Consider the following 22422-nt stretch of genomic DNA (forward strand, 5'->3'; position numbering starts at 1 on the left):
TGGCTAATTGGAGATCAGAGTCTCACAGACTTCCCTCCCCAGCTGGCTATGAACTGTGATCCTCAGATCTCAGCCTCCTGAGTAGTTAGGATTACAGGCATGAGCCACCAGTGCCCAGCCACAAATGCTTTTCTTTCTTTACCTTCCTTTCTTCCTTCTTCCCTCCTTCCTTATTTCTTCCATTCTAGTACTGTGGATCAAACCAACCCACTTGTTAGATCCCCAACTGCAATAAAAGATAAGCAACAAATGACCTTCCAACTGGGGATACTAAGCTGCTGTACCCCCATAGAGCTTCTGGTGACCATCAAAGAAGGAGTCTGAGAATGAATCCAATTTGGGGAAAATTAGAGAGTGACAGATTTGAATGCTTCATCCTATTGGACTGAAGTCAGCTCTGTATCTGGGGTTATCCACTATGGGAACACATTTATGTGTACCAGTTCTGGGGCTTGAACTCAGGACCTCAAACTCTCAGTTGGTTTTTTCTGCTCAAGGATGGAACTCTACCATTTGAGCCATACCTGCTGGTCAATTGGAAATAAGGAGTCCATGAATTTGGCTTTGAACCAACATCCTCAGATCTCAGCCTAATGTGTAGCTAGAATTACAGGCAAGATCTACCAGTACCCATTGGGAAAGAAGAACTCATATTAAGGTAGAGTTGAATCCTGACTGGCCTCTGGTAGGACCAGGACCCAGAGTTCTTTCTGAAACACACAATACCTGAGCCTGCTCATCTGTTTGGAAAGCTGAAAAGGTAAGCGGCCTACCTATGGCTGAGTTCAGCCAGGAAGGGAGCAGGAAAAAAAAAAGCTGCCAGCTCTGAATTCCAACAGATTCTCACACAGGTGATAAGGACAGATCCAGAGGATTCTGTTCAACCAGGAGGCATCTGAACACTTTAGGTAGGTGATCTGGCAGCCAGAATAAACCTATTACAGTTTAGTTCACACCACTGAGGTAGACATATGGAAGATGCAACAGAAGCCTTTCAGATTTCTGCTTCCTTCCCCATCCCTCTCTGTGAGACCATCCCTTCTCACTGACCTCTGGAACCCTGGATGTCCTCTAGCTCCCCTGCAATCTGCAAAAATATGTTCCCACTCAGGGAAAATTGGTAGCAGCTTTCAGTAATCAAGACAGTGTGATACTGGCAAAGAAGAGCAGTGGAGGGGCTGGGAAGGTGGCTCAGTGGTAGAGCGCTTGCCTTGCATGCATGAGGCCCTGGGTTCGATTCCTCAGCACCACATAAGCAGAAAAAGCCAGAAGTGGGGCTGAGGCTCAAGTGGTAGAGTGCTAGTCGACAGATGAAGAGCTGAGGGACAGCGTCCAGGCCCAAAGTTCAGGCCCCACGACTGACAAAAAAAAAAAAAAAAAGAGCAGTGGAATAGGATACAGAGACCAGGAAGAAATCCAAGAAGTACAGTCAACTGGCTTTGTGTGTGTGTGTGTGTGTGTGTGTGTGTGTGTGTCTGTCTGTCTGTCTGTCTATCTGTCTGTCTGTCCACGTACACATGCCAGTATTGGGGATTGAACCCAAGGCCTCAGGTTCTTGCTTATGGTTGGTACTCTACCACTTGAACCATACTTCCAGTCCAGTCTTTTTGCCAATTAATTGGAGATAGAGGCTCAAGGACTTTCCTGCCCAGACTGGCTTCAAACCATGAGCTTTAGGTCTCAACCTCCTGAGTAGCTAGGGTTATAGGCATGGGCCACTGGAATACTGGGCTCTGATTTTAAAATATAACAGAATTTTATTATGTTGCTCCAGCTGGTCTCAAGCTTATAGGCCCAAGTGATTTTTCCCACCTCAACTTCAGTCAGCTGAAATTATTAAAAAAAAAAAAAAAAAAACAAAGGCAATTGACTGGAAAAAGAATTATATTTTCAACAAATGGTGTTGGTACAATTAAACACCCATGTTGGGAGGGGGGTTGAAAAGAGAAGTGGACAGGAATGCTTAGTACCTGCCTATAATCCCAACTTGTAGCTGCTTAATGGAGACAGGAGAATTTAGAATTTGAGGTCAATCCTGACAAAGTTATGAAGACCTTGTCTCAAAACTAGAGCTAGGTGACAGTGGTTCACATCTGCCTCAGAAGCCTGAGATTCAGAGGATCTCAGTTTGAAGCCAGCCTAGGCAGAAAAGCACATAAGATTGTATCTCCAAACTAACCAGCAGAAAACAGGGCTACAAGCACAGCTCAAGTAGTTAGAGTGCCAACTGTTAGTAAGTGAAGTGTGAGGCCCCGAGTTCAAGCCAGAAAGAAAGAAAGAGAGAAAGAGGGAAAGAGAAAGAAAGAAAGAAAGAAAGAAAGAAAGAAAGAAAGAAAGAAAGAAAGAAAGAAAGAAAGGAAGGAAGGAAGGAAGGAAGGAAGGAAGGAAGGAAGGAAGGAAGGAAGGAAGGAAGGAAGGAAGGGGAGGGAGGGAAGGAGGAGGGAGAAGAAGAAGAAGAAGAAGAAGAAGAAGAAGAAGAAGAAGAAGAAGAAGAAGAAGAAGAGGAAGAGGAAGAGGAAGAGGAAGAGGAGGAGGAGGAGGAGGAGGAGGAAGAGGAAGAAGAAGAGGAGGAGCAGGAGGAGGAGGAAGAGGAGGAGGAGGAAAAGGAGGAGGTGGAGGAGGAGGAGGAGGAGGAGGAGGGAGGAGGAGGGAGGGAGGGACTATAACCACAACACAAGTGTTAGAACACTTGCCTACAAGCTCAAGGGGATCCCTGGGTTTAAACACATCATTCACAAAGTGACATGCTCCCAGCCAAGGAGCTGATCATGGATGTAGTGGGAGTCAGTTATCAGCAAAATGCAGGTAAGTTCACAAACAGCCAGCCCAGAGAACTTGCTGACTCCACCCATGGTCTGTACACTCCACCTATGGACCAGATGGCCTACTGATGACTAGATGGCCTAATGACCAGGAGCCAGGGTCTGTACCCACCCCCTCCCTGGATCCCAGGTGTTCAGGAGTGGCTAGGACATTCTGATATGTTAATAAGCCAACCTTAAGGTTGCTTTGTTGTGGTATTGAGAGCTTGCAGCAAGCTAACCAGATAACCTTGGGAATAGGCCATAAAAGCTCCAGCTGAAGATGCTCAACACAGAACAAGGTTACTCACAGACCCCAAGCTTTGAACTCCAGCCTCATACTCTAGTCTCCAAAGGCCTTTCCTGTCATCAAGATTGGGCCCATCCTGCCAGCCTTCCTCACCTCAGCAACATGCATCCTTTTGTGAGTGCAGATGAGCTGAATTACAGGGACTTAGTGGGTTCTAGACCCGTGGCTGTTAATATTGCATATGCTTGCTTAATGTGTGAATGGTGACTTTTTTTGTTGTTGGAATGTCATTTTGAATTGTTAATTGCAGACCTAAATATCATACTAAGAAATTTTAGTAGATGGGCTGGGAAGGTGGCTCAGTGGTAGAGCGCTTACCTTGCATGCTTGAGGCCCTGGGTTCGATTCCTCAGCACCACATAAGCAAAAATAAAAAAGCCAGAAGTGGCACTGTGGCTCAAGTGGTAGAGTGCTAGCCTTGAGCTGAAAAGCTGAGGGACAACGCCCAGGTCTAGAGTTCAGGCCCCACGACTGGACCCAAAAAACAAAAAAAAAAAAAGAAAAAGAAATTTTAGTAGATGTACTGCCATAATAAACATAAGAGAAAGGCTGCTGGTGGCTCAAGCCTGTAATCCTAGCTTCTCAGGGGGGCTGAGATCTGAGGATCAGAGTTCAAAGCCAGCCCGGGCAGAAAAGGCTGTGAGACTCTTATCTTCAATGAACCACCAGAAAAACGGAAGTGGCGCTGTAGCTCAAGTGGTAGAGTGCTAGCCTTGAGCTGAACTGCTGAGGGACAGAGCCCAGGCCCAGAGTTCAAGCCCCATGACTGACAAACAAAAATAAATTAATTAAATAAATAAATAAAAATACAGGGCTGGGAAGGTGGCTCAGTGGCTTGCCTTGCATGCATGAGGCCCTGGGTTTGATTCCTCAGCACCACATAAGTAGAAAAATCCAGAAGTGGCACTGTGGCTCAAGTGGTAGAGTGCAAGCCTTGAGCTGAAGAGTTGAGGGACAGCACCCAGGCCTAGAGTTCAAGTTTCATGCCCGAAAAAAAAAAATTGTTATATCCCAGTTTGTTTCATTTATTTATTTATATTTATTTGTTCATGTGTTTATTTTTATTGGTTGTAGGACCTGAATTCTGGTCTGGGCGCTGTCCCTTAGCTCTTCAGCTCAAGGCTAGCACTCTACCAATTGAGCCACAGCACCACTTATGGTTTTCTGGTGGTTTATTGGAGATAAGAGTCTCAGGGTCTTTCCTGCCCAGGGCCAGATTTGAATTGTGATATTCAGATCTCAGCCCCTGAGTAGCTAGGATTACAGGCATGAGCCTCCAGCATCCAGCTAATAACAAATTATTGAAGATTGTAGGTACTCACAGTGAAACCAAAAGATGATAGTCTTAGGAGAGAATCACAAAGGCACAATGCCTAAGTGCCTCTTCATAGTTATATAAAATAATATTATATATACTAAAACCAACTCCAAGATATGGAAACAAAAGACTTTTTAAAATAGCTTTTAGTTTTTGATGATTCTGCCCTCTTTACCTAATGTATGGTGTATTCATGTGTATATCTTTGGAAGGGTTGGGGGAGGGCACAGAACTCGAAGGAAAAAGGATGAAAAAGTGCAGCTCACTGGACACTGATTAAAGTGAATTATACAACTTGTGGGTGGAGACAGGAGGAAGGGACCGGGAGAGAATGAGGGAACAGATGATACTATACAAAATAAAAATGTACTCATTACCTGACTTATAAAATTGTACTCCCTCTGTGCATCATCTCTATAATAACAATAAAGCAATTTTTATTTTTATTTATTTATTATTTTTTGGGTCCGGTCATGGAGCCTGAACTCTGGGCCTGGGCACTGTCCCTCAGCTCTTCAGCTCAAGGCTGGCGCTCTACCACTTGAGCCACAGCACCACTTCCGGCTTTTTTCTTTTTGCTTATGTGGTGCTGAGGTATCGAACCCAGGGCCTCATGCATGCAAGACAAGCGCTCTACCACTGAGCCACCTTCCCAGCCCAGTAAAGCTGTTTTTAAAAGAAAAATTTGGTAAGTCAGCTTTTGCAACTTAAAACTTTGGGGTATTTGTGTGTGTATATATGTCGGTACTGGAAATTGAACTCAGGGTCTCAGACTTTTGCTTAGCTTTTTCTGTTCAAGGCTGGTGCTCTACCACTTGAACCACACCTCCACTTCCAGCTTTGTACTGGTAACTTGGAGATAAGAATGTCTCTGATGGCTGGGTACATAGCTTAGTGGTAGAGTGCTTGCCTAACGTTCATGAAGCCCTGGGTTTGATTCCTCACTACCACATAAAAAAGAAAAAGCCAAGCTGGGTGCTGGTGGCTCACGCCTGTAATCCTAGCTACTTAGGAGGCTGAGATCTGAGGATAAAGTTTCAAAGCCAGCCCAGGCAGGTAAGTCCATGAAACTCTTATCTCCAATAAACCACCAGAACCCCAGAAGTGGTGCTGTGTCTCAAGTGGTAGAGCACTAGCCTTGAGCTGAAGAGCTGAGAGACAGTGCCCAAGCCCAGAGTTTAAGCCCCAGGACTGACAAAAAAAGAAAGAAAGTAAGGAAAGGAAAGAAAGAAAGAAAGAAAGAAAAAGGAGGGAGGGAGGGAGGGAGGAAGGGAAGGAAGGAAGGAAGGAAGGAAAGGAAGGAAGGAAGGAAAGAAAGAAGGAAGGAAGGAAGGGAGGAAAGAAAAGAAAAGAAAAAGCCAGAAGTGGCTCTGTGGCTCAAGTAGTAGAGTGCTAGCCTTGAGCAAAAGAAGCTCAGGGACAGTGCCCAGACCCTGAGTTCCCAGGACTAGAAAAAAAAATGTCTCTGATTTGTCTGTGTGGGCTGGCTTCAAATGATGATTCTCAGATCTCAGCCTCCTGAATACCTACAATTACAGACATGAGTCACCAGTACGTGGGTTAGAAGCAACTTCAGTGTGGGGTCAGCCTGGACAACAATTGTAAGACCCTGTCTCAAAAGAATATAATCCTAGCTGCTGAAGACACTGAGATCTGAGAATTGAGGATCAAAGCCAGCTTGGGCAACAAAGTCCCTGAGACTCTTACCTCCAATTAACCAGCAAAAAGCTGGAAGTGGAGCTGTAGCTCAAGTGCAAGAATGCTAGCCTTGAGCAAAAAGCTCAGACAGTGACCAGGCAGCGACAGCCTGCAGGCTCTGAGTTCAAGCGCCATGGCCGAAAAGAAAGGAAAAGGAAAGGAAAGGAGAGGAGAGGAAAGGAAAGGAAAGAAAAGAAAAGAGGCTGGGAATGTAGCTTAGTGGCAGAGTGCTTGCCTAGCATGCATAAAGCCCTGGGTTTGACTCCTCAGTACCACATATACAGAGTAGTGCTGTAGCTGAAGTGATAGAATACTAGTCTTGAGCAAAAGATTCTCAGGAACAGTGGCCAGGCTCTAAGTTCAGGCCCCAAGCCTGTCATTTAAAAAAAAAATAGTTTAATTTACTATACTCAAAAGGCTGGTACATGTCCCAGCCCCATAAAACAAAACAAAAAAAAGTCTTCTGCTCTGCAAAAACAATGTTAAGGGAATTAAAAGACAAGCTACCGACTGATTAAAAATTTGCAAATACTTAGCCATGCGCCAGTAGCTCACGCCTGTAATCCTAGCTACTCAAGAGGCTGAGATCTGAGGATCACAGTTCAAAGCCAGCCTGGGCAGGAAAGTCCATGAGACTCTTATCTCCAATAAACCACCAGAAAACCAGAAGTGCCACTGTGGCTCAAGCGGTAGAGCCTTGGGCTGAAAAGTGCAGGGACAGCGCCCAGGCCCAGAGTTCAAGCCCCACAACCAACAAAAAAAAAAAAAAATTGCAAATACTTAACTGATACAAAGATTGGTCTCCAAAATGTTCAAAGAACATATACTGGTTGTTGCCTTTTTCTTCTGTTCTGCTACGGCTAGGAAATCTCTCTAACCTAGAAGCTGCTATAAATGGCATGGGATCACATCATCCTCTTCCCTTAAGGCTTCTTTCCCTATCCTCCCCTGGGGAAGATGAAGTTCAAACACCCTGGAAGTATCTGAGCCCCCACTAAGAAAGAAATGCAGACTTTGTTAAAATAAGTCTTTCCTTACTTCATGAAATTTGGGCTCTGGCCCAAAACCATCATGCCAATTCAATAAAAAATTGAAGCCTAGTACTAGGGGATCACATCTATAATCCTAGTTACTTAAGAGGCTGAGCTCTGAGGATCACAGTTCAAAACCCAGCCCAAGTGGAAAAGCCCATGAGAATCTCATCTCCAATTAACCACCACCACCTCCCCCCAAAAAATAGATAAGTCAACATAAAAATTCTGGAATTAAAAGAAGCTAAGCTGAGTACCAATGGTTCACACCTGTAATTCTAACTACTCAGGAAGATAAAACTGAGAATCACAATTCAAAGTCAGTCCAGACAGGAAAGTCTATGAGACTCTTATCTCCAATTAACTACCAGAAAGACAGAAAGTGGAGCATGGCTCAAGTGCTAGAGCATTAGCCTTGGGCAAATAAAAGCACAGGGACAGTGCCCAGGCCCTGAATTCAAGTCTCAGGACTGGCATTAAAAAAAAAAAAAAAGCAAGCCAGGAACCGGTGGCTCATGCTTGTAATCCTAGCTACTCAGGAGGCTAAGATCTGAGAATCATGGTTCAAAGCCAGCACGGGCAGGAAAATCCGTGAGACTCTTACCTCCAATAAATCACTAGAAAACCAGAAGTTATGCTGTGGTTCAAGTGGTAGAGCGCTTGCCTTGAGCTGAAGAGCACAGGGCTAGCACCCAAGCCCAGAGTTCAAGCCCCACAACCAACCAAAAAAAAAAAAAGGTAAAACCCAGGTGCCAGTGGCTCACAACTGTAAGTAATCCTAGCTATACAGGAGGCTGAGATCTAATCACAATTAGAACCAAGCCTCTGCAGGAAAGTCCATGAAACTCCTATCTCAAACTAACCATCAAAAATCAGGTAATGGAGCTATGGCTCAAGTAGCAGAGTGCCAGCCTTGAGCTAAAAAGCTCAGGGACCACACTCAGGCCCCAAGTTCAGGCCCCAGGACCACCAGCACACACGCACACACACGCACAAACATACACATACACACACACACACACACACACACACACACACACACACACACTAACCATGCTGACCCCAATTGCTCATGCCTAAAATAATTCTACTATTCAGGAGGCCAAGACCTGAAGGATCTCAGAAGCCAGTCTGGGCAGAAAAGTCTAGGAAACTCAATAATCAATTAACCAACAAAGCTGAGAATGTGGCTTAGTGGTGGAGTGCTTGTCTAGCATGCATGAAGGCCTGGATTCAATTCCTCAGCACCACCTAAATAGAAAAAGCCGGAAGTGGCACTGTGACTCAAAATCTTGAGCTAAAAAGCTCAGACAGTGCACGGCCCTGAGTTCAAGCCCTAAGACTGGTAAAAACAAACAAACAAATCAATTAACCAGCAAAATGACAGACCAAGGGCTGGGAAGGTGGCTCAGTAGTAGAGCGCTTGCCTTGCATACTTGAGGCTCTGGGTTCGATTCCTCAGCACCACATAAGCAGGAAAAAAAAGCGGGAAGTGGCGCTGTGGCTCAAGTGGTAGAGTGCTAGCCTTGAGCTGAAGAGCTGAGGGACAGCGCCCAGACCCAGAGTTCAGGCCCCACGACCGGACCAAAAAAAAAAAAATAACAGACCAAAGGCATGGCTCAAATAGCACATTACCAGCTGTGAGCAAGGAAGCCATAACCAAAACAGAATTGGAGGTGTGAAGTTTAAACCCCTGTACCAGCACTAAAAACATAAAGGAAAACCTAATGATATTATAATTGTATAAAAATACCTTTTCTTTTCTTTTCTTGTCTTTTTTGGCATGTCCTGGGACTTGAACTCAGGGCCTGGGTACTGTCCCTGAGCTTCTTTTGCTCAAGGCTAGCACTCTACCAAATGAGCCCCAGCACCACTTCTGGCTTTTTCTGTGTATGTGGTACTGAGGAATGGAACCCAGGGCTTCATGCATGCTAGGCAAGCACTCTACCACTAAGTGGTATTTGCATCCTAAAATATCTTTTCTTAAAGGAGTTGATGGGAACAGTGCTGACCATAGCAACTCTGGAAATAAAAGTTAATCAGATCAAGAGCAAATGGAACTGGGGCTTGGAAGTGGCTCAATGGTAGAGTGTTTGCCTCACATGCATAAGGCCCTGGGTTCTATTCCTCAGCACCACATAAGCAGAAAAAGCTGGAAGTAGTGCTGTGGCTCAATGGTAGAGCACTAGCCTTGAGCTGAAAAGCTGAGGGACAGCGCCCAGAGTTCAGCCCCATGACCAACAAAAACTTGAGCTGAAGAGCTGAGGGACATCGCCCAGGCCCAGAATTCAGGCCCCATGACCAACAACAACAAAAAAGCAATGGAACTGCATGTAGCATGTATTCTAGTTAACAAGAACATTTCCCACACAGATATGAGTTAATAACTCTGATGTCCTTATTGTCAGTTAAGCATTAAACAACTAAGTGAATGGATGGTAAGTGATGAGAGCCAGGTTTCCTACTGTTCATAGATAAGAGAGTGAGTAGCTAGATCAGAGTTGGAGACATCATTACAAATTCATGTTTAGGGAAATAGAGATGTGAGTGATTACATATAGAAATACCTGTGAGTATATATTCATGGGTTAATATATACACAGGTGTTTCCTTGCTCTCTAGAAACAATGACACCTAAATGCTACAAGCACACCTACTATCCAGATCTTGGTTTCTAAAACAGTTCCCGAGGCCAAGTCCCAATTATTTGGGAAGCTGAGATAGGAAGATTACTTGAGCCCAGGAAGTTGAAACCAGCCTGGGAAACGTAGTGAAACCCTATCTCACACACAAAATAAAAGACATTTTTTAAAAATTCCCCAAGAGGGGCTAGGAAGGTGGCTCAGTGTTAGAGCGCTTGCCTTGCATGCATGAGACCCTGGGTTTGATTCCTCAGCACCACATAAGCAAAAAGAAAAAAGCCGGAAGTGGCGCTGTGGCTCAAGTGGTAGAGCACTAGCCTTAAGCTGAAGAGCTGAGGGACAGCGCCCAGGCCCAGAGTTCAGGCTCCAGGACTGGACCCAAAAAAAAAAAAAAAAAAATTCCCCAAGAAAGGGAAATAGGACATCTTGGGAAAATGGCTGATGGTAGAATGGAGGGACAGGGAAAGACAAAAAAATATATAAAATGAGCCTAAAGTGTCTTGTAATACGGGAAGGTGGCTCGGTGGTAGAGTGCTTATCTTGCATGCATGAGGCCCTGGGTTGGATTCTACTTGAGCCATAACACCACTTCTTTTTTTTGGTAGTAAATTGGAGATAAGAGTCTCACAGACTTTCCTGCCTGGGTTGGCTTTGAACTGTGATCCTCAGATCTCAGCCCCTTGAGTAGCTAGGATTACAGGCAAGAGCCACAAGCAGCTGGCTATAAAGTACATTTCTTTTTTGACAATACCATCCTTCCCTCACTTTCTCCTAATAAACTTTGTTTCTTGTATTCTCCTGTTTTGGTAACGTGTGTGTGTGTGTGTGTGTGTGTGTGTGTGTGTGTCTGTGTCTGTGTGCCAGTACTTGGACTTGAAGTAAGGACCAGAATGTTCTCCACTTCTGGCTTTTTGGTAATTAATTGGAGACAAGAGTCTCAGAAATTTTCCTGCCCAGGCTGGCTTTGAACCATGATCCTTAGATCTCAGCCTCCTGAGTGACTAGGATTACTGACATGAGCTATCCATATGTCAAGCAATAATGTTTGTTTATTTGTTTATCTGGAGCTGGGGATTGAACCTAGAGCCTGTTGCGTGCAACTAATCTATACCCCCAAACTCGAAGTTAATAATAATGTATCTACATAATAATGAACCATATTAGGGCTGGGAAGGTGGCTCAGTGGTAGAGTGGCTCATGTATGCATGAGGCCCTGGGTTTGATTCCTCAGCACCCCATAAGCAAAAAAAAACCCAGAAGTGGTGCTTGTGGCTCAAGTGATAGAGCACTAGCCTTGAGCTGAAGAGCTGAGGGACAGCGCCCAGGCCCAGAGTTCAGGCCCCACGACCGGACCCAAAAGAAAAAAAAAGATGTTCAGTCTAGTACCTGACATCCTAGCTACCCAGAAGGCTGAGATGTAAGGATCACAGTTCGACCAGCAGGAATTCTGTGGACTTTTTTTCTTTTTTATTACAATCCTGGGGCTTAAACTCTGGGCCAGGGCACTATCCCTGAGCTTCTTTTTTTTTTTTGGGGGGGGGGGTGTCCGGTCATGGGGCCTGAACTCTGGGCCTGGGCACTGTCCCTCAGCTCTTCAGCTCAAGGCTAGCGCTCTACCACTTGAGCCACAGCGCTACTTCCAGCTTTTTTCTTTTTGCTTATGTGGTGCTGAGGAATCGAACTCAGGGCCTCATGCATGCAAGGCAAGCACTCTACCACTGGGCCACCTTCCCAGCCCTCCTGAGCTTCTTTTTGCTCAAGGCTCTACAACTTGAGACACAGTACTACTTCAGGCTTTTTCTGAGTTAGCTTATTGGTGATAAAAGGCTCACAGACTTTCCTATCTGGGCTGGCTTCAAACCTCAATCCTTAGATCCCAGCCTGTCTGTAAGGCTCTTATCTCCAATTAAGTAACAAAAAGCTGAAGTGGAGCTATGGCTCAAATGGTGGAGCAACATCCATAGGTGTAAAAGCTAAAGGACAGACTGGGGTCCTGAGTTCAAGCTCCAGTACAAATGTACACACACACATACACACACACACAGCCAGATGTTCTGCCTCCAAGTTCCCATTCCTTCCTCACTTCAGTCCTCTGTCAGTATCTACCTTGTGAGATCCTGTCTCAAAAAGCAAAATACAAAAGGAATGACTCAGATGCCAGGCGCCAGTGGCTCATGCCTGTAATCCTAGCTACTCAGGAGGCTGAGCTCTGAGGATCACAGTTCAAAGCCAGCCCCGGCAGGAAAGTCCACGAGACTCTGATCTCCAATTAACCAGCAGAAAACCAGAAGTAGTGCTGTGGCTCAAGTGGTAGAGCACTAGCCTTGAGCTGAAGAGCTGAGGGACAGCGCCCAGGCCCAGAGTTCAAGCCTCACGACCGAAGGAATCCAAATGGGAATGCAGCTCCCTTCAGGCACAACCACACTCCTGGCGCTAGAACCCTAGAACGTTTTATTTAGTCTTAGGAGATGGGTGGCAAGTCAGCAGCTGTGTCCCATCTGGGGACGTAGCTTCCCGGTTGGCTGGAGGTGGGCGTCGACACATTTAGACCGCCCACCCCGAGATGCACCGAGGAAGACAGAACCTCAGGGTGGGTACCCCCGAGGTACTGCTGCTTCTGCGCCCCAGATCCAACTCCTCCTCCCCGCCAGAAACAAACCCGCCCAGTGCGCCCAGGTGCGCGCGCGCGCGCGGTTGCACAGCGCCGTAGGGCCGCCCGCCCCCTTCCAGCCTCCCCCAGCCCCGGGGTGGGGAGAGTTAATCCCGAAAGGTTCGTCACCGGTTCCGGAGCGAGGTTGCCGAAGGCTCCTCCCATTGGCTGCCGACTGTCTCTGCGCTGATTGGCTGAGGCTCCCGCTGCAGCTGTCAGAGAATCCCCATTGGCGCCGCGGTGCGGTGCCAGGAGTGTGGCGGCCCGGCCTCCCCAAGACTACACCGGCGGTGCTCGGGCGCTAGTAGCTCCTTGGAAAGCTCACCCCGAGCCGGGGTCCCGACTTCTCTCTCGATCCAGCCCGGTGACTTTCTCGAGGACACCTGCGGATCGCGGATCCTTTTTCTCCTGTGGGCTTTCTTTCCCCCTGCCTCATCACCTTTCACATCCCGGCTCTGCGTTTCCTCCTGCGACTCCCCGGCTCCCCGCGGCTAACCCCGTGCATCCCACCTGTCACCTCCTGCCACCTCCTTCCTGACTTCTGCCCTTCCTTGACTCCACAGCTCTTGACCGCCAGGGACCCGTCATAACCTCGCCAGACTCTCCTACACTCCTCTCTCTCTCTAAGCCAGTTTCTGACTCCCGAATTCGAACTAACCCTTCACTCCTTGACGTTTGACCCTGACACTTAACTTGAAACCTCTAAATTCTTACTTCTTGCAGCCTGGGCTGCAGAAACCAAGTCTTCCCCTGACTTCAAGCCTGCTCCCTTGCTTCCCTTTGCTGGCCAACTGCTGTCCCACCATGGACTTCTTGATGAGCGGTCTAGCAGCCTGTGGGGCCTGTGTGTTCACCAATCCCCTGGAGGTTGTAAAAACCAGAATGCAACTGCAGGGAGAACTGCAGGCCCCGGGCACCTACCAACGACACTACCGCAATGTCTTCCACGCTTTCTTCACTATCGGCAAGGTGGATGGCCTGGCTGCACTACAGAAAGGCCTGGCGCCTGCGCTCTTATACCAATTCCTGATGAATGGCATCCGCCTAGGCACCTATGGGCTAGCTGAGGCTAAGGGCTACCTGCACACAGCTGATGGCACCCTGAGTCCTGTCCACAGCGCAGCAGCTGGGGCCCTGGCTGGAATCATGGGAGCCTATCTGGGGAGTCCCATCTACATGGTAAGGAGAAAGAGGTGGTCTTACCTGGGGTCCTCAGGGGCAGAACCTTGGGGTAGAGTGAGGGTCTGGTCCTTCACGAGAGCGCAAGTGGCAGGGTGTTGTCCCCTTGCAAAGAAGGGGAGAGTATTACAAAATTGCTGGTAGGTTGTTAAGGCCTTCTGATCTTCTCTGTGCACACCCAAACAGTGCAAATAGTCAGATATGTTGAAGAAGATTATGGACTTCAGTCAAGATTATGGGAATCAGTCTTCCTGGCACACATAGCTTGAATTTGAAAATTACTCACTGTAGCTGGGTGCCAGTGCCTCACACCTATAATCCTATCTACTCAAAAGCTGAGATCTTAGAATTACTGTTTGAAGCCAGCCCAGGCAGGAAAGTCTGTGAGACTCTTATCTTCCAATTAACTACTAAGGGACTGGGAAGGTGGCTCAGTGGTAGAGCGCTTGCCTCGCATGCATGAAGCCCTGGGTTCCACTCCTCAGCACCACATAAGCAGAAAAATCCTGAAGTGGTGCTGTAGCTCAAGTGGTAGAGTGCTAGCCTTGAGCTGAAGAGCTGAGGGACAGCGCCCAGGCCTAGAGATCAGGCCCCATGACCAACAAAAAGAAAAAAAACAAAAACAAAACAATTAACCACCGAAAAAGTGAAGTAGAGCTGTGGATCAAGTGGTAGAGTGTTAGCCTTGAGCAAAAAAGCTAAGAGACAGCTCCCAGGCCCTGAGTTCAAGCCCTGGTGAGAGAGAGAGAGAGAGAGGAGAATTATTCATTGTTGAACTTCAATTCTTCAATTGCCACACCTGTGAAATTGAGATAATTGCAGCAACCTTTTTGTGACCCTAGGGAGCACTGAGGGAGACAAATGAGGACACTAGCACAAATCCTGGCATAGATAAGCATTTAATAGTACTGCTTTTATTATTTTTGCTAATGTTTTTTTTAATTTAATTTAATTTTATTTGCGAACATACTGTACAGAGGGGTGACAATTACATGGGCAGGATAATGCGTACATTTCTTACCAAGCATTGCAGCCTCCTCCTTTGTTTACCCTTCACATCCCTTCCCAGCCTCCTTTTGCTAATGTTTTATGCTATTTATTTAGGTTGGATTTGTGGAGGGGAAGCTGAAGATTTGAGTAACATGTATCAGTGATTATAGGGATCTGGAAGGCCAGGGTACCCCAGAATTACAACTTCACAGTGTACTCTTTTGAATTATTAGCTATAGGTCAAGGGCTGGGAACATGAGGCCCAGAGAGGGAAAGTGACCGCTTCAAGGTCACACAGCTATTTATTGCTGAGGCTAGGCCATGCTTAGTGTAGTTAAGAGAGTGAGAAGCAGTGCATTTTGTGGAAAAGCCCACTTAGTCTCACTTCTAAGGTATTCAATTTAGAGACAGTGGCCTCTTCAAAGTCAGCTGATCATCTGCCCCTATGGACCCTGGTAGCTAGAAAGTTCACGGTGGCCAGAGTCTAAGAGGGGAATCTGATTGAGGTGGTAGCTGGAAATCTGACCTGAGAATGGGAACTGGCATAAGAGGCACAGAACCCAGGTCTTGCTTAACAACCAGTCTTAGGAAATGTCATTCTCCAACCTCTCCACCCCACCCCCACCCCTCAGCCCCAGGAGAAGGAGGAATTGGAGGGGGCAGGGTATCTTGCAGTGCTAGGAGATCTATCCCTTGGGACTGCAGCCAAGGGACACAGAGTCTCAAGACCAATCTGCTAAGTGGGAACAACAATAATTATCAGATTAAAGGGGGGGGGGGGTGTTCATTGCTTAATACCCTGGAAGAAGTATAAGGGGAGCGGGTCAGGCAATGGCCTGTGGCAATGGCAGTGGCCAGTGGCCACTGGGGTACAAGTTGTAATATTCTCTCTTCCCCAGGTGAAGACGCACTTACAGGCACAAGCAGCCTCTGAAATTGCCGTAGGGCACCAGTATAAGCACCAGGTGAGGGTTCCCCAAACCATTATACCTGACTACCCTCTCCCATTTTTCCCCCCAGCTTTCTGCCTGCCCCCAGCCGCTCCAACCCTGACCACTATTCTATCCAATAACATTAATCCAGACCCACCTGGACCCTCACATACCCTTCTGCCCATTTCTCCTGCCTCATTCTCTTGGCTCTACTAATGTCCTCACTTCCCTCTTACTTCAGCCCTTACTCTGGGATGGGGACGTGTGGCAAATACTGAAGGCCCATATTCTCGGGCTCTAAGCCCACATCGAATTGGTTGTTTGGACAATAGGTGCTTATTAAAGACTGATCCTTGCCAGTGATAGTGGTGACAGCCCCTGATGCTGGGGTGACTGAACCCCACCCCCATGGTCTTCCCCCCACCAGGGCATGTTTCAGGCACTAACGGACATTGGCCAGAAACATGGTCTGATGGGGTTATGGCGTGGGGCCTTGGGAGGCCTGCCCAGAGTTGCCGTCGGTTCCTCTACCCAGCTGTGCACCTTCTCATCCACCAAGGACCTCTTGAGCCAGTGGGAGGTACTTCCTGGGAAGGGGTGGGACCTTCCTGGGAATGGGATAGGGGTTGGGCCAAGGGAGGTGAGGGGAGGGTGTCAACATTCAGATGTAAGGAAGGGAACAAGCAATAGGAGAGTTTGGGGTTCACTGACTTCTCAGGTTCTTCCCAAGATTCTCTAGTCACTTCCACGTAGAAAGGGATACTGGAGCCCTCAGAGCATGCTGAACTTCCTCCCACATACTGTTATCATACTAGTAGGGTAGAAGCAGGGCCTGTCCTGCCCTAGGAGATGAATAATTCACTATAAAACTGACTAAGCGGGGCTGGGAAGGTGGCTCAGTGGTGAGCGCTTGCCTTGCATGCCAGAGGCCCTGGATTCGATTCCTCAGCACCACATAAACAAAAAGAAAAAAGTGGGAAGTGGCAGTGTGGCTCAAGTGGTAGAGTGCTAGCCTTGAGCTGAAGAGCTGAGGGACAGCGCCCAGGCCCAGCGTTCAGGCCCCACAACTGGACTTCCCCCAAAAAACAAAAACTGACTAAGCTTTTCTCTCCTGTAGATCTTTCCTCCCCAGAGCTGGAAAGTGGCTCTGGCCGCTGCCATGGTGAGTGGCATTGCAGTAGTCATGGCCATGACACCATTCGATGTGGCCAGTACCAGGCTCTATAACCAACCCACAGATGCTCATGGCAAGGTAAGGGAGTGCTTTGGGGTGCAGACAGGCAGGCAAATCTGGGAGGGGGGCAGGGAGCAGCAGACTGTGGGTGTAGAAGGGAGAGCCTCAAATGCAGTCTGCAGAGATGAGACCGCTGCTGGACTCTGACAAGCTCCTTCCCCTCCAACATGTCCAGGGCCTCATGTACCGGGGAATCCTGGACGCTCTGCTGCAGACAGCTCGGACAGAGGGCATTTGGGGCATGTACAAGGGTATAGGTGCTTCCTACTTCCGCCTTGGGCCCCACACCATCCTCTCCCTCTTCTTCTGGGACCAGCTGCGCTTTCTCTACCACACATACACTAAATAACAGCGGCTCTCGCACGTGCCACCAAATTGACACTTTCTCACATACTTTTGCCTCTACTACTATGCCTTGGTGACTATAAACCACGTGTCTTTTCATCCGCCTAAGCGGGAGAGCCAACCCCACCCTCTACCTATTCTCTCAGAGTTGAATCACTCCAAGTAGTAGTTTCCTTTCTTTCTTTGGGTGTTGTTGCTTTAAACCTTCCCATTCAACCCCTTGTATCCTCCGCACCCGTCTCAGGGCTGAACCAGTCACTCCAAAGTGATTTCTTCCCTGTTTCCACTGCCAGCCTTAGGTTCCTCTTGTTCCCACGCACAGCTTTAAAACTTTACCATCCAAGACCAAAGGGAACTGAGAAGAACCAGGTGTCCTGTTAGATTCAAAGGCACAATCATGATATTGGTTATAAAGCAAGTTTATTTCTGCAGAGAGGAGGTGTCTTATGTTTATGCACAGAGAAGTAAAAGGAACCCCGGGTATTCACCTCTTTTTCCTCCACCCTTCCAGAACTGGGTCCCTAAATTCTCAGCAGCATCACACAATGCTTCAGGAATCTTTACTGGGGACCAAAGATGTTGGGATCATGGAGGGTCAGACTGGTCACTAGTTGTTCAAAGTTACTCAGGCTCCAGGGTGGAGGTGACAGATTTTCAGGACCAAGAGATGACCTGTTCTCAGAGCTTGTGGGTGGGAAAACAGAAGAAGACAGAACATCGTCCAGGATTGAGGTTTGGAAGATCCCACTTCCGGTTCCTTAGGACCCACAGGGATTGATCCCAAACCTCGGGCCTATTCCTCCCTCCTTGAAAAGGACCCCACCAGCCCATCTCCCTGCTCTGCCCACCCAATCTGGAGACCAGTCATAACATTCCCACCCTTTCCTGCCTCCTTACGGGGGTTGGTTGAAGGTGAGCAAGAGATCAGTTTGGTACTGGGGCAGCCGAAGCAAAGCCTGATGGAGTGTCACATCCTTTGCTACCTAAAAGGATAAGTCAGGCTGTTTATTTGGACCCTTGGAGCCACACACCCTTCTAGGGCATCCTACCCTCCCAGCCCCTCACCTGCTGGCTCCCTTTAGTTATCTGCTGTTTCCCAGAGAGGAGCCAGGCTTCTTGGCAGCAGCCCCGCAGGGCCAGGTTCTCCAAAGTGAGGGGTTGCACCGACTCCACCTGCTGGATCCTAGCCTCCTGCACCCAGCCGACGTCCTCAAAATGGTATCTGGGGTGGGAGAGAAGGGTCAAGGCCCCTGGGCGCCCCACCCCACCCCTGAGCATGTTGAAGTCTAGGTCTCTCACTTTTTGGCCTTTAAGTTCTGCTTCAGGAAAACAAAATAAAGCCAAAACAAACAAACAAAAGCCTTCCGGGCCCAGGCCCCGCCCGCTTCCTCGGCCCGGGCCCGCCCATTGGGCGGCCCCCCGCACCGCGCAGCCGCTTCGCCCTGCACGTGGGCCTGCAGCTCCAGAAGTTCCACGATCAGGCTCTGGTCGGTCTCTGGGTGGCAGAACACTTCTTGGTTATCCGGAACCGGTCGAAGGTCGCTAGAGGAAAGAGGCGAAGTAGACCCTGGTGACTCCAGCTTCTTCCCGCCACCCACCCGATCGGGCTCCACGGGCGCCTGGACCTTCTCACCTGACATCAATAGCCCCTGGAGGGAGGATGACGGAGAAGGCGCCCCCAAACAATGGGAAGTCTCTTGTGGGTTCCATGGTCCCGGGATTAGGGTATGGAGACTAAAGGGTTTTTAAAGAAACCCATATGGGGCTTCGTGGCATCTCCCACCCGCACCCCCAGGGTTTCGAAGCCACCACCCGGTCTTCTCCGTTTGCTTAGTTCCTGGTCCTTTAAGATTCAGCCCCGCCCCGCCGTCGAGCTGGCCAATCAGCGTCCGCCCTCTGAGGGCGGGGCCCGGCGAGGCCGCTCTGGGAAGCAGGGGCCTTGGGAGGGCGCGGGGCGGGACCTCCGGATCAGGCGCGCAGGTCCAGTCTGGATTTAGGATTTGTGACGCCTGCGCCCGCCGGACTCCTCCTTTTAAAGGGATCGCACCTTCTAACAAGGTCACTTGGAGTCCTTCTTAAGGACAGTTATCCATCGAAGGCTCCCGTGTCTAGGTGCGGTCTCCCGAGTCCAGAGAGTCGTTACGGGGTGTCCTGGGGCCAATTGACAGCGAGTGGGCTGCTAGCCAGACCACGGGTCCCTGGGTCCCATGCTGAGAATTAAAGAAACAAGAGGTCCAGGTGTAGGTCTCGGTTAAGATTCAGGCCTCACACCTACTTCCTGAAAGCGACACCCTGTCTGAGATTACAAATCTAATCCCCTTAAATCTTCACTTTGGGAAAGCTTGGGACAAGCTCTTCTACCCGCACACCTGGACGGAAGCATAGATTAAATTCTGTTGTTTTTCTTTTACAGATTTTCAGAGTGTTCTTTTAAGTATTTGTTCAACCATAACCTTCCAATTAATTTCTCTATTCATCATGATCCCCAGCACCTGGCACAGAATTTAGAGCATAACAAGCCTATTGTTGAGTGACTGAATAAACCTATATTTGCCAGTGTCTGGAACCCTGAAGGCCACTAAGCCCTCAGAGGTTCTGGTCCCTATTCCCAAGGAAGAACTAGACAAAGTGATTCCCATACTGATGCCATCTGGAGCCTAACACTTGAGTAAAATGAAATTAAAGGGTACATACTTACTAGAACCTTACATTAACAATCCCTATATGAAGGGCTGACCATAGAGAGGAAATTTGAGACACAGCCCTCTCCTTCCCTCCTTCCTTTGTTTCCCTTCCTTCTTTCCTTCCATTTTCTTTTCTTTTTTTGGTCAGTCATGAGGCTTGATCTCAGTATAGGTGCTATTCCTGAGCTTTTTCACTCAAGGCTAGCACTCTACCTACCACTTTGAGCCATAGCTCTACTCTTAGGCTTTTCTGGTGGTTAGTTGGAGATGAATTTCACAGACTTTCCTGCCCACATTGGCGTTGAACCATGAGCTTCAGATCTCAGCCTCCTGAGTAGCTAGGATTTCAGGCATAAGCCAACCAGTGCCAGGCCTTTCCATTTTCTTTTGGCATACATTAATACTATAAGGAGTTTTCTGAGCTGGCACTGGTGGCTAACACCTGTAATCCTCCATTTTCTTTTGGAATACATTGATACTATAAGGAGTTTTCTTACCGGGGCACTGGTGGCTCATGCCTGTAATCCTAGCTACTCAGGAGGCTGAGATCTTCAGATCTCAGTTCAAAACCAGCCCAGGCAGGAAAATCCATCAGACTTACCTCCAATTAACCACCAGAAAACCAGAAGTGGTGCTGTGGCTCAAGTTGTAGAACACTAGTCTTGAGCTGAAGAGCTGAGGGACAGTGCCCAGGCCCAGAGTTCTAGCCCCATGACCGACCAAAAAAAAAAAAAAAAAGTTTTCATTTTTATAATTCCATACAAACGTACAGTGTTCTTTAAGTTCACCCCTTCTATTATATTTCATTTAAACAGTTCACTCCTTCTATTGTATTTCATTATCCCTTCACCCCAATTGTAAGGTTGAGAGAATTCACCAGGGCACCCTATGGTATTCTAGCCAATAAAATGTAGGTGGGAAGACTTGGAGATAAAGTATGTGCTGGGGAATGTCAGTATATCAGTTTGGCAAGGAGAAGAAGGGAGGGAGGAGGGAGAAATGGGCAACAGGAAGCAATGAACATTGCCAAATACAGGGTTTTGTTTGATTAGTTTTTTTTATTGGTTTGCTCTGTGTGTGCGTGTGTATGTATGTGTTGGGCTTGCATTGGGGGCCTCTCATTCTCACTTGAGCTTTTTTGCTCACTTCTGGTTCTCTATCACTTAAGCTATGCCTCCACTTCTAGATTTTTTGATGTTTAATTGGAAAATAAGAGTCTCAAGGATTTGTCTTCCCAGGCTGGCTTTGAGCCAGGATCCTCAGATCTCTGCCTTTCCAGCCTTTTATAGGCCTGTACTGCCAAAACCCAGGTAGTTTTTGTTTGCTTGTTTGCTTATTTAGGTACTGCTGAAGTGCCCAGGGCTTTTCACATCCTAAGCAAATGCTTTACCATTGAGCTTCACCCCAGCTCTCTACAGAATTTTTGTAGAACGTAAGAAGCTTGGACTCCCCGATTCCTTCTCTCTCTCTCTCTCTCTCTCTCTCTCTCTCTCGCTCTCTCTCAACATAGTCTTACTATATAGTTTAGGCTAATCTTGAACTTGCTATTCTTTTGCCTCAGTTTCCTGAATGCTGGCATTACAGGAGAGCACCACCATGTCCAGCTTGAACTCATTTTTTCTTTTCTTTTCTTTTCTTCTTGTTTTCTGGTTGATCATGGAGCTTGAACTCAGGGCCTGGGCACTCTCCCTGAGCTTTTCTGCTCAAGGGTAGCACTCTGCAACTTTTAGCCACAGCTCCACTTGAGTTTTTCTGGTGGTTAATTAGAGATAAGAGTCTCAGGATGGGCTGGGAAGGTGGCTCAGTGGTAGAGCGCTTGCCTTGCATGCCAGAGGCCCTGTGTTCGATTCCTCAGCACCACATAAGCAAAAAGAAAAAAAAAGCCGGAAGTGGCGCTGTGGCTCAAGTGGTAGAGCGCTAGCCTTGAGCTGAAGAGCTGAGGGACAGCGCCCAGGCCCAGAGTTCAGGCCCCACGACTGGACCCAAAAAAAAAAAAAAAAAAAGAGTCTCAGGAGCCGGACACCAGTGGCTCACGCCTGTAATCCTAGTTACTCAGGAGACTGAGATCTGAGGATCACAGTCCACAGCCACCTCAAGCAAGAAAGTAGTCTGTGAGACTCTTATCTCCAGTTAACCACCAGAAAACCTGAAGTAGTGCGGTGGCTCAAGTGGTAGAGCACTTCCCTTGAGCTGAAGAGCTGAGGGACAGCACCTGGGCCAAGAGTTCAAGTCCCATGACTGACAAAAAAAAAGTCTCATGGACTTTCCTGCCTGGGCTGGCTTTGAACTGCAACCCTCAGATCTCAGCCTCCTGAGTAGCTAGAATTACAGACAGAGCCACCAATGCCTTACAAACTCATTTCTTACTGCAAACATCAGACTTCTCTCTGAGCCTCTTTTCTCATCTCTAGAATACTGTTAGGATTAAGTGAGATTGGCTGTACTTGAATTTGAAACTGTTTCAGGACAGAACTCATTTTGTTCCTTAAGGAACTTTAGAGGGAAATTCTGTAGGCCATAGAGGGAGAAGACTGGTCATGAAAAATCAAGGACACTGGGTTATTATAAGGGCCTCCTCTGTGCTTCCTCACTGAGACAAGGAGAAACA

At 47.8% G+C, this 22422-nt stretch overlaps 2 protein-coding genes across 4 annotated transcripts; one reads left to right on the forward strand and one right to left on the reverse strand.

The window, feature by feature from the left end:
- Positions 1-12974: 12974 nt before the first annotated feature.
- On the forward strand, positions 12975-17563 carry Slc25a35 (solute carrier family 25 member 35). 2 transcript variants are annotated; one of them, XM_042670823.1, is made up of 5 exons: positions 12975-13629; positions 15519-15584; positions 15979-16131; positions 16669-16803; positions 16961-17563. In XM_042670823.1, exons 1-5 carry the CDS (start codon positions 13255-13257, stop codon positions 17132-17134), a joined length of 903 nt encoding a protein of 300 aa, XP_042526757.1. In that variant the 5' UTR covers positions 12975-13254; the 3' UTR covers positions 17135-17563. The 2 variants fall into 2 exon arrangements, with proteins under 2 accessions (XP_042526757.1, XP_042526758.1); XM_042670824.1 differs by lacking the exon at positions 15979-16131.
- On the reverse strand, positions 17532-19527 carry Rangrf (RAN guanine nucleotide release factor). 2 transcript variants are annotated; one of them, XM_042670825.1, is made up of 5 exons: positions 18764-19523; positions 18556-18672; positions 18196-18352; positions 18028-18113; positions 17532-17814 (listed from the first exon to the last, which is right to left on the reverse strand). In XM_042670825.1, the coding sequence occupies exons 1-5, from the start codon at positions 18838-18840 to the stop codon at positions 17691-17693; spliced, it is 561 nt and encodes a 186-aa protein (XP_042526759.1). In that variant the 5' UTR covers positions 18841-19523; the 3' UTR covers positions 17532-17690. The 2 variants fall into 2 exon arrangements, with proteins under 2 accessions (XP_042526759.1, XP_042526760.1); XM_042670826.1 differs by having other exon boundaries at positions 17726-17814; positions 18010-18113; positions 18764-19527.
- Positions 19528-22422: the final 2895 nt, after the last annotated feature.

Source organism: Dipodomys spectabilis, unplaced genomic scaffold, assembly GCF_019054845.1.
Source record: "Dipodomys spectabilis isolate Male_0828 unplaced genomic scaffold, ASM1905484v1 ptg000576l, whole genome shotgun sequence".
In the NCBI taxonomy this organism is placed as follows: Eukaryota; Metazoa; Chordata; class Mammalia; order Rodentia; family Heteromyidae; genus Dipodomys; species Dipodomys spectabilis.

Coding starts and splice junctions, on each gene's coding strand:
- Slc25a35 (XM_042670823.1), top strand. CDS start 13,255: ATGGACTTCTTGATGAGCGGTCTAGCAGCCTGTGGGGCCTGTGTGTTC. Junction 13,630..15,518: donor TGGGGAGTCCCATCTACATG/GTAAGGAGAAAG, acceptor TCTCTTCCCCAG/GTGAAGACGCACTTACAGGC. Junction 16,132..16,668: donor ACCTCTTGAGCCAGTGGGAG/GTACTTCCTGGG, acceptor TCTCTCCTGTAG/ATCTTTCCTCCCCAGAGCTG.
- Rangrf (XM_042670825.1), bottom strand. CDS start 18,840: ATGGAACCCACAAGAGACTTCCCATTGTTTGGGGGCGCCTTCTCCGTC. Junction 18,673..18,763: donor CCAGGGGCTATTGATGTCAG/GTGAGAAGGTCC, acceptor TCTTTCCTCTAG/CGACCTTCGACCGGTTCCGG. Junction 18,114..18,195: donor TAACTAAAGGGAGCCAGCAG/GTGAGGGGCTGG, acceptor TTATCCTTTTAG/GTAGCAAAGGATGTGACACT.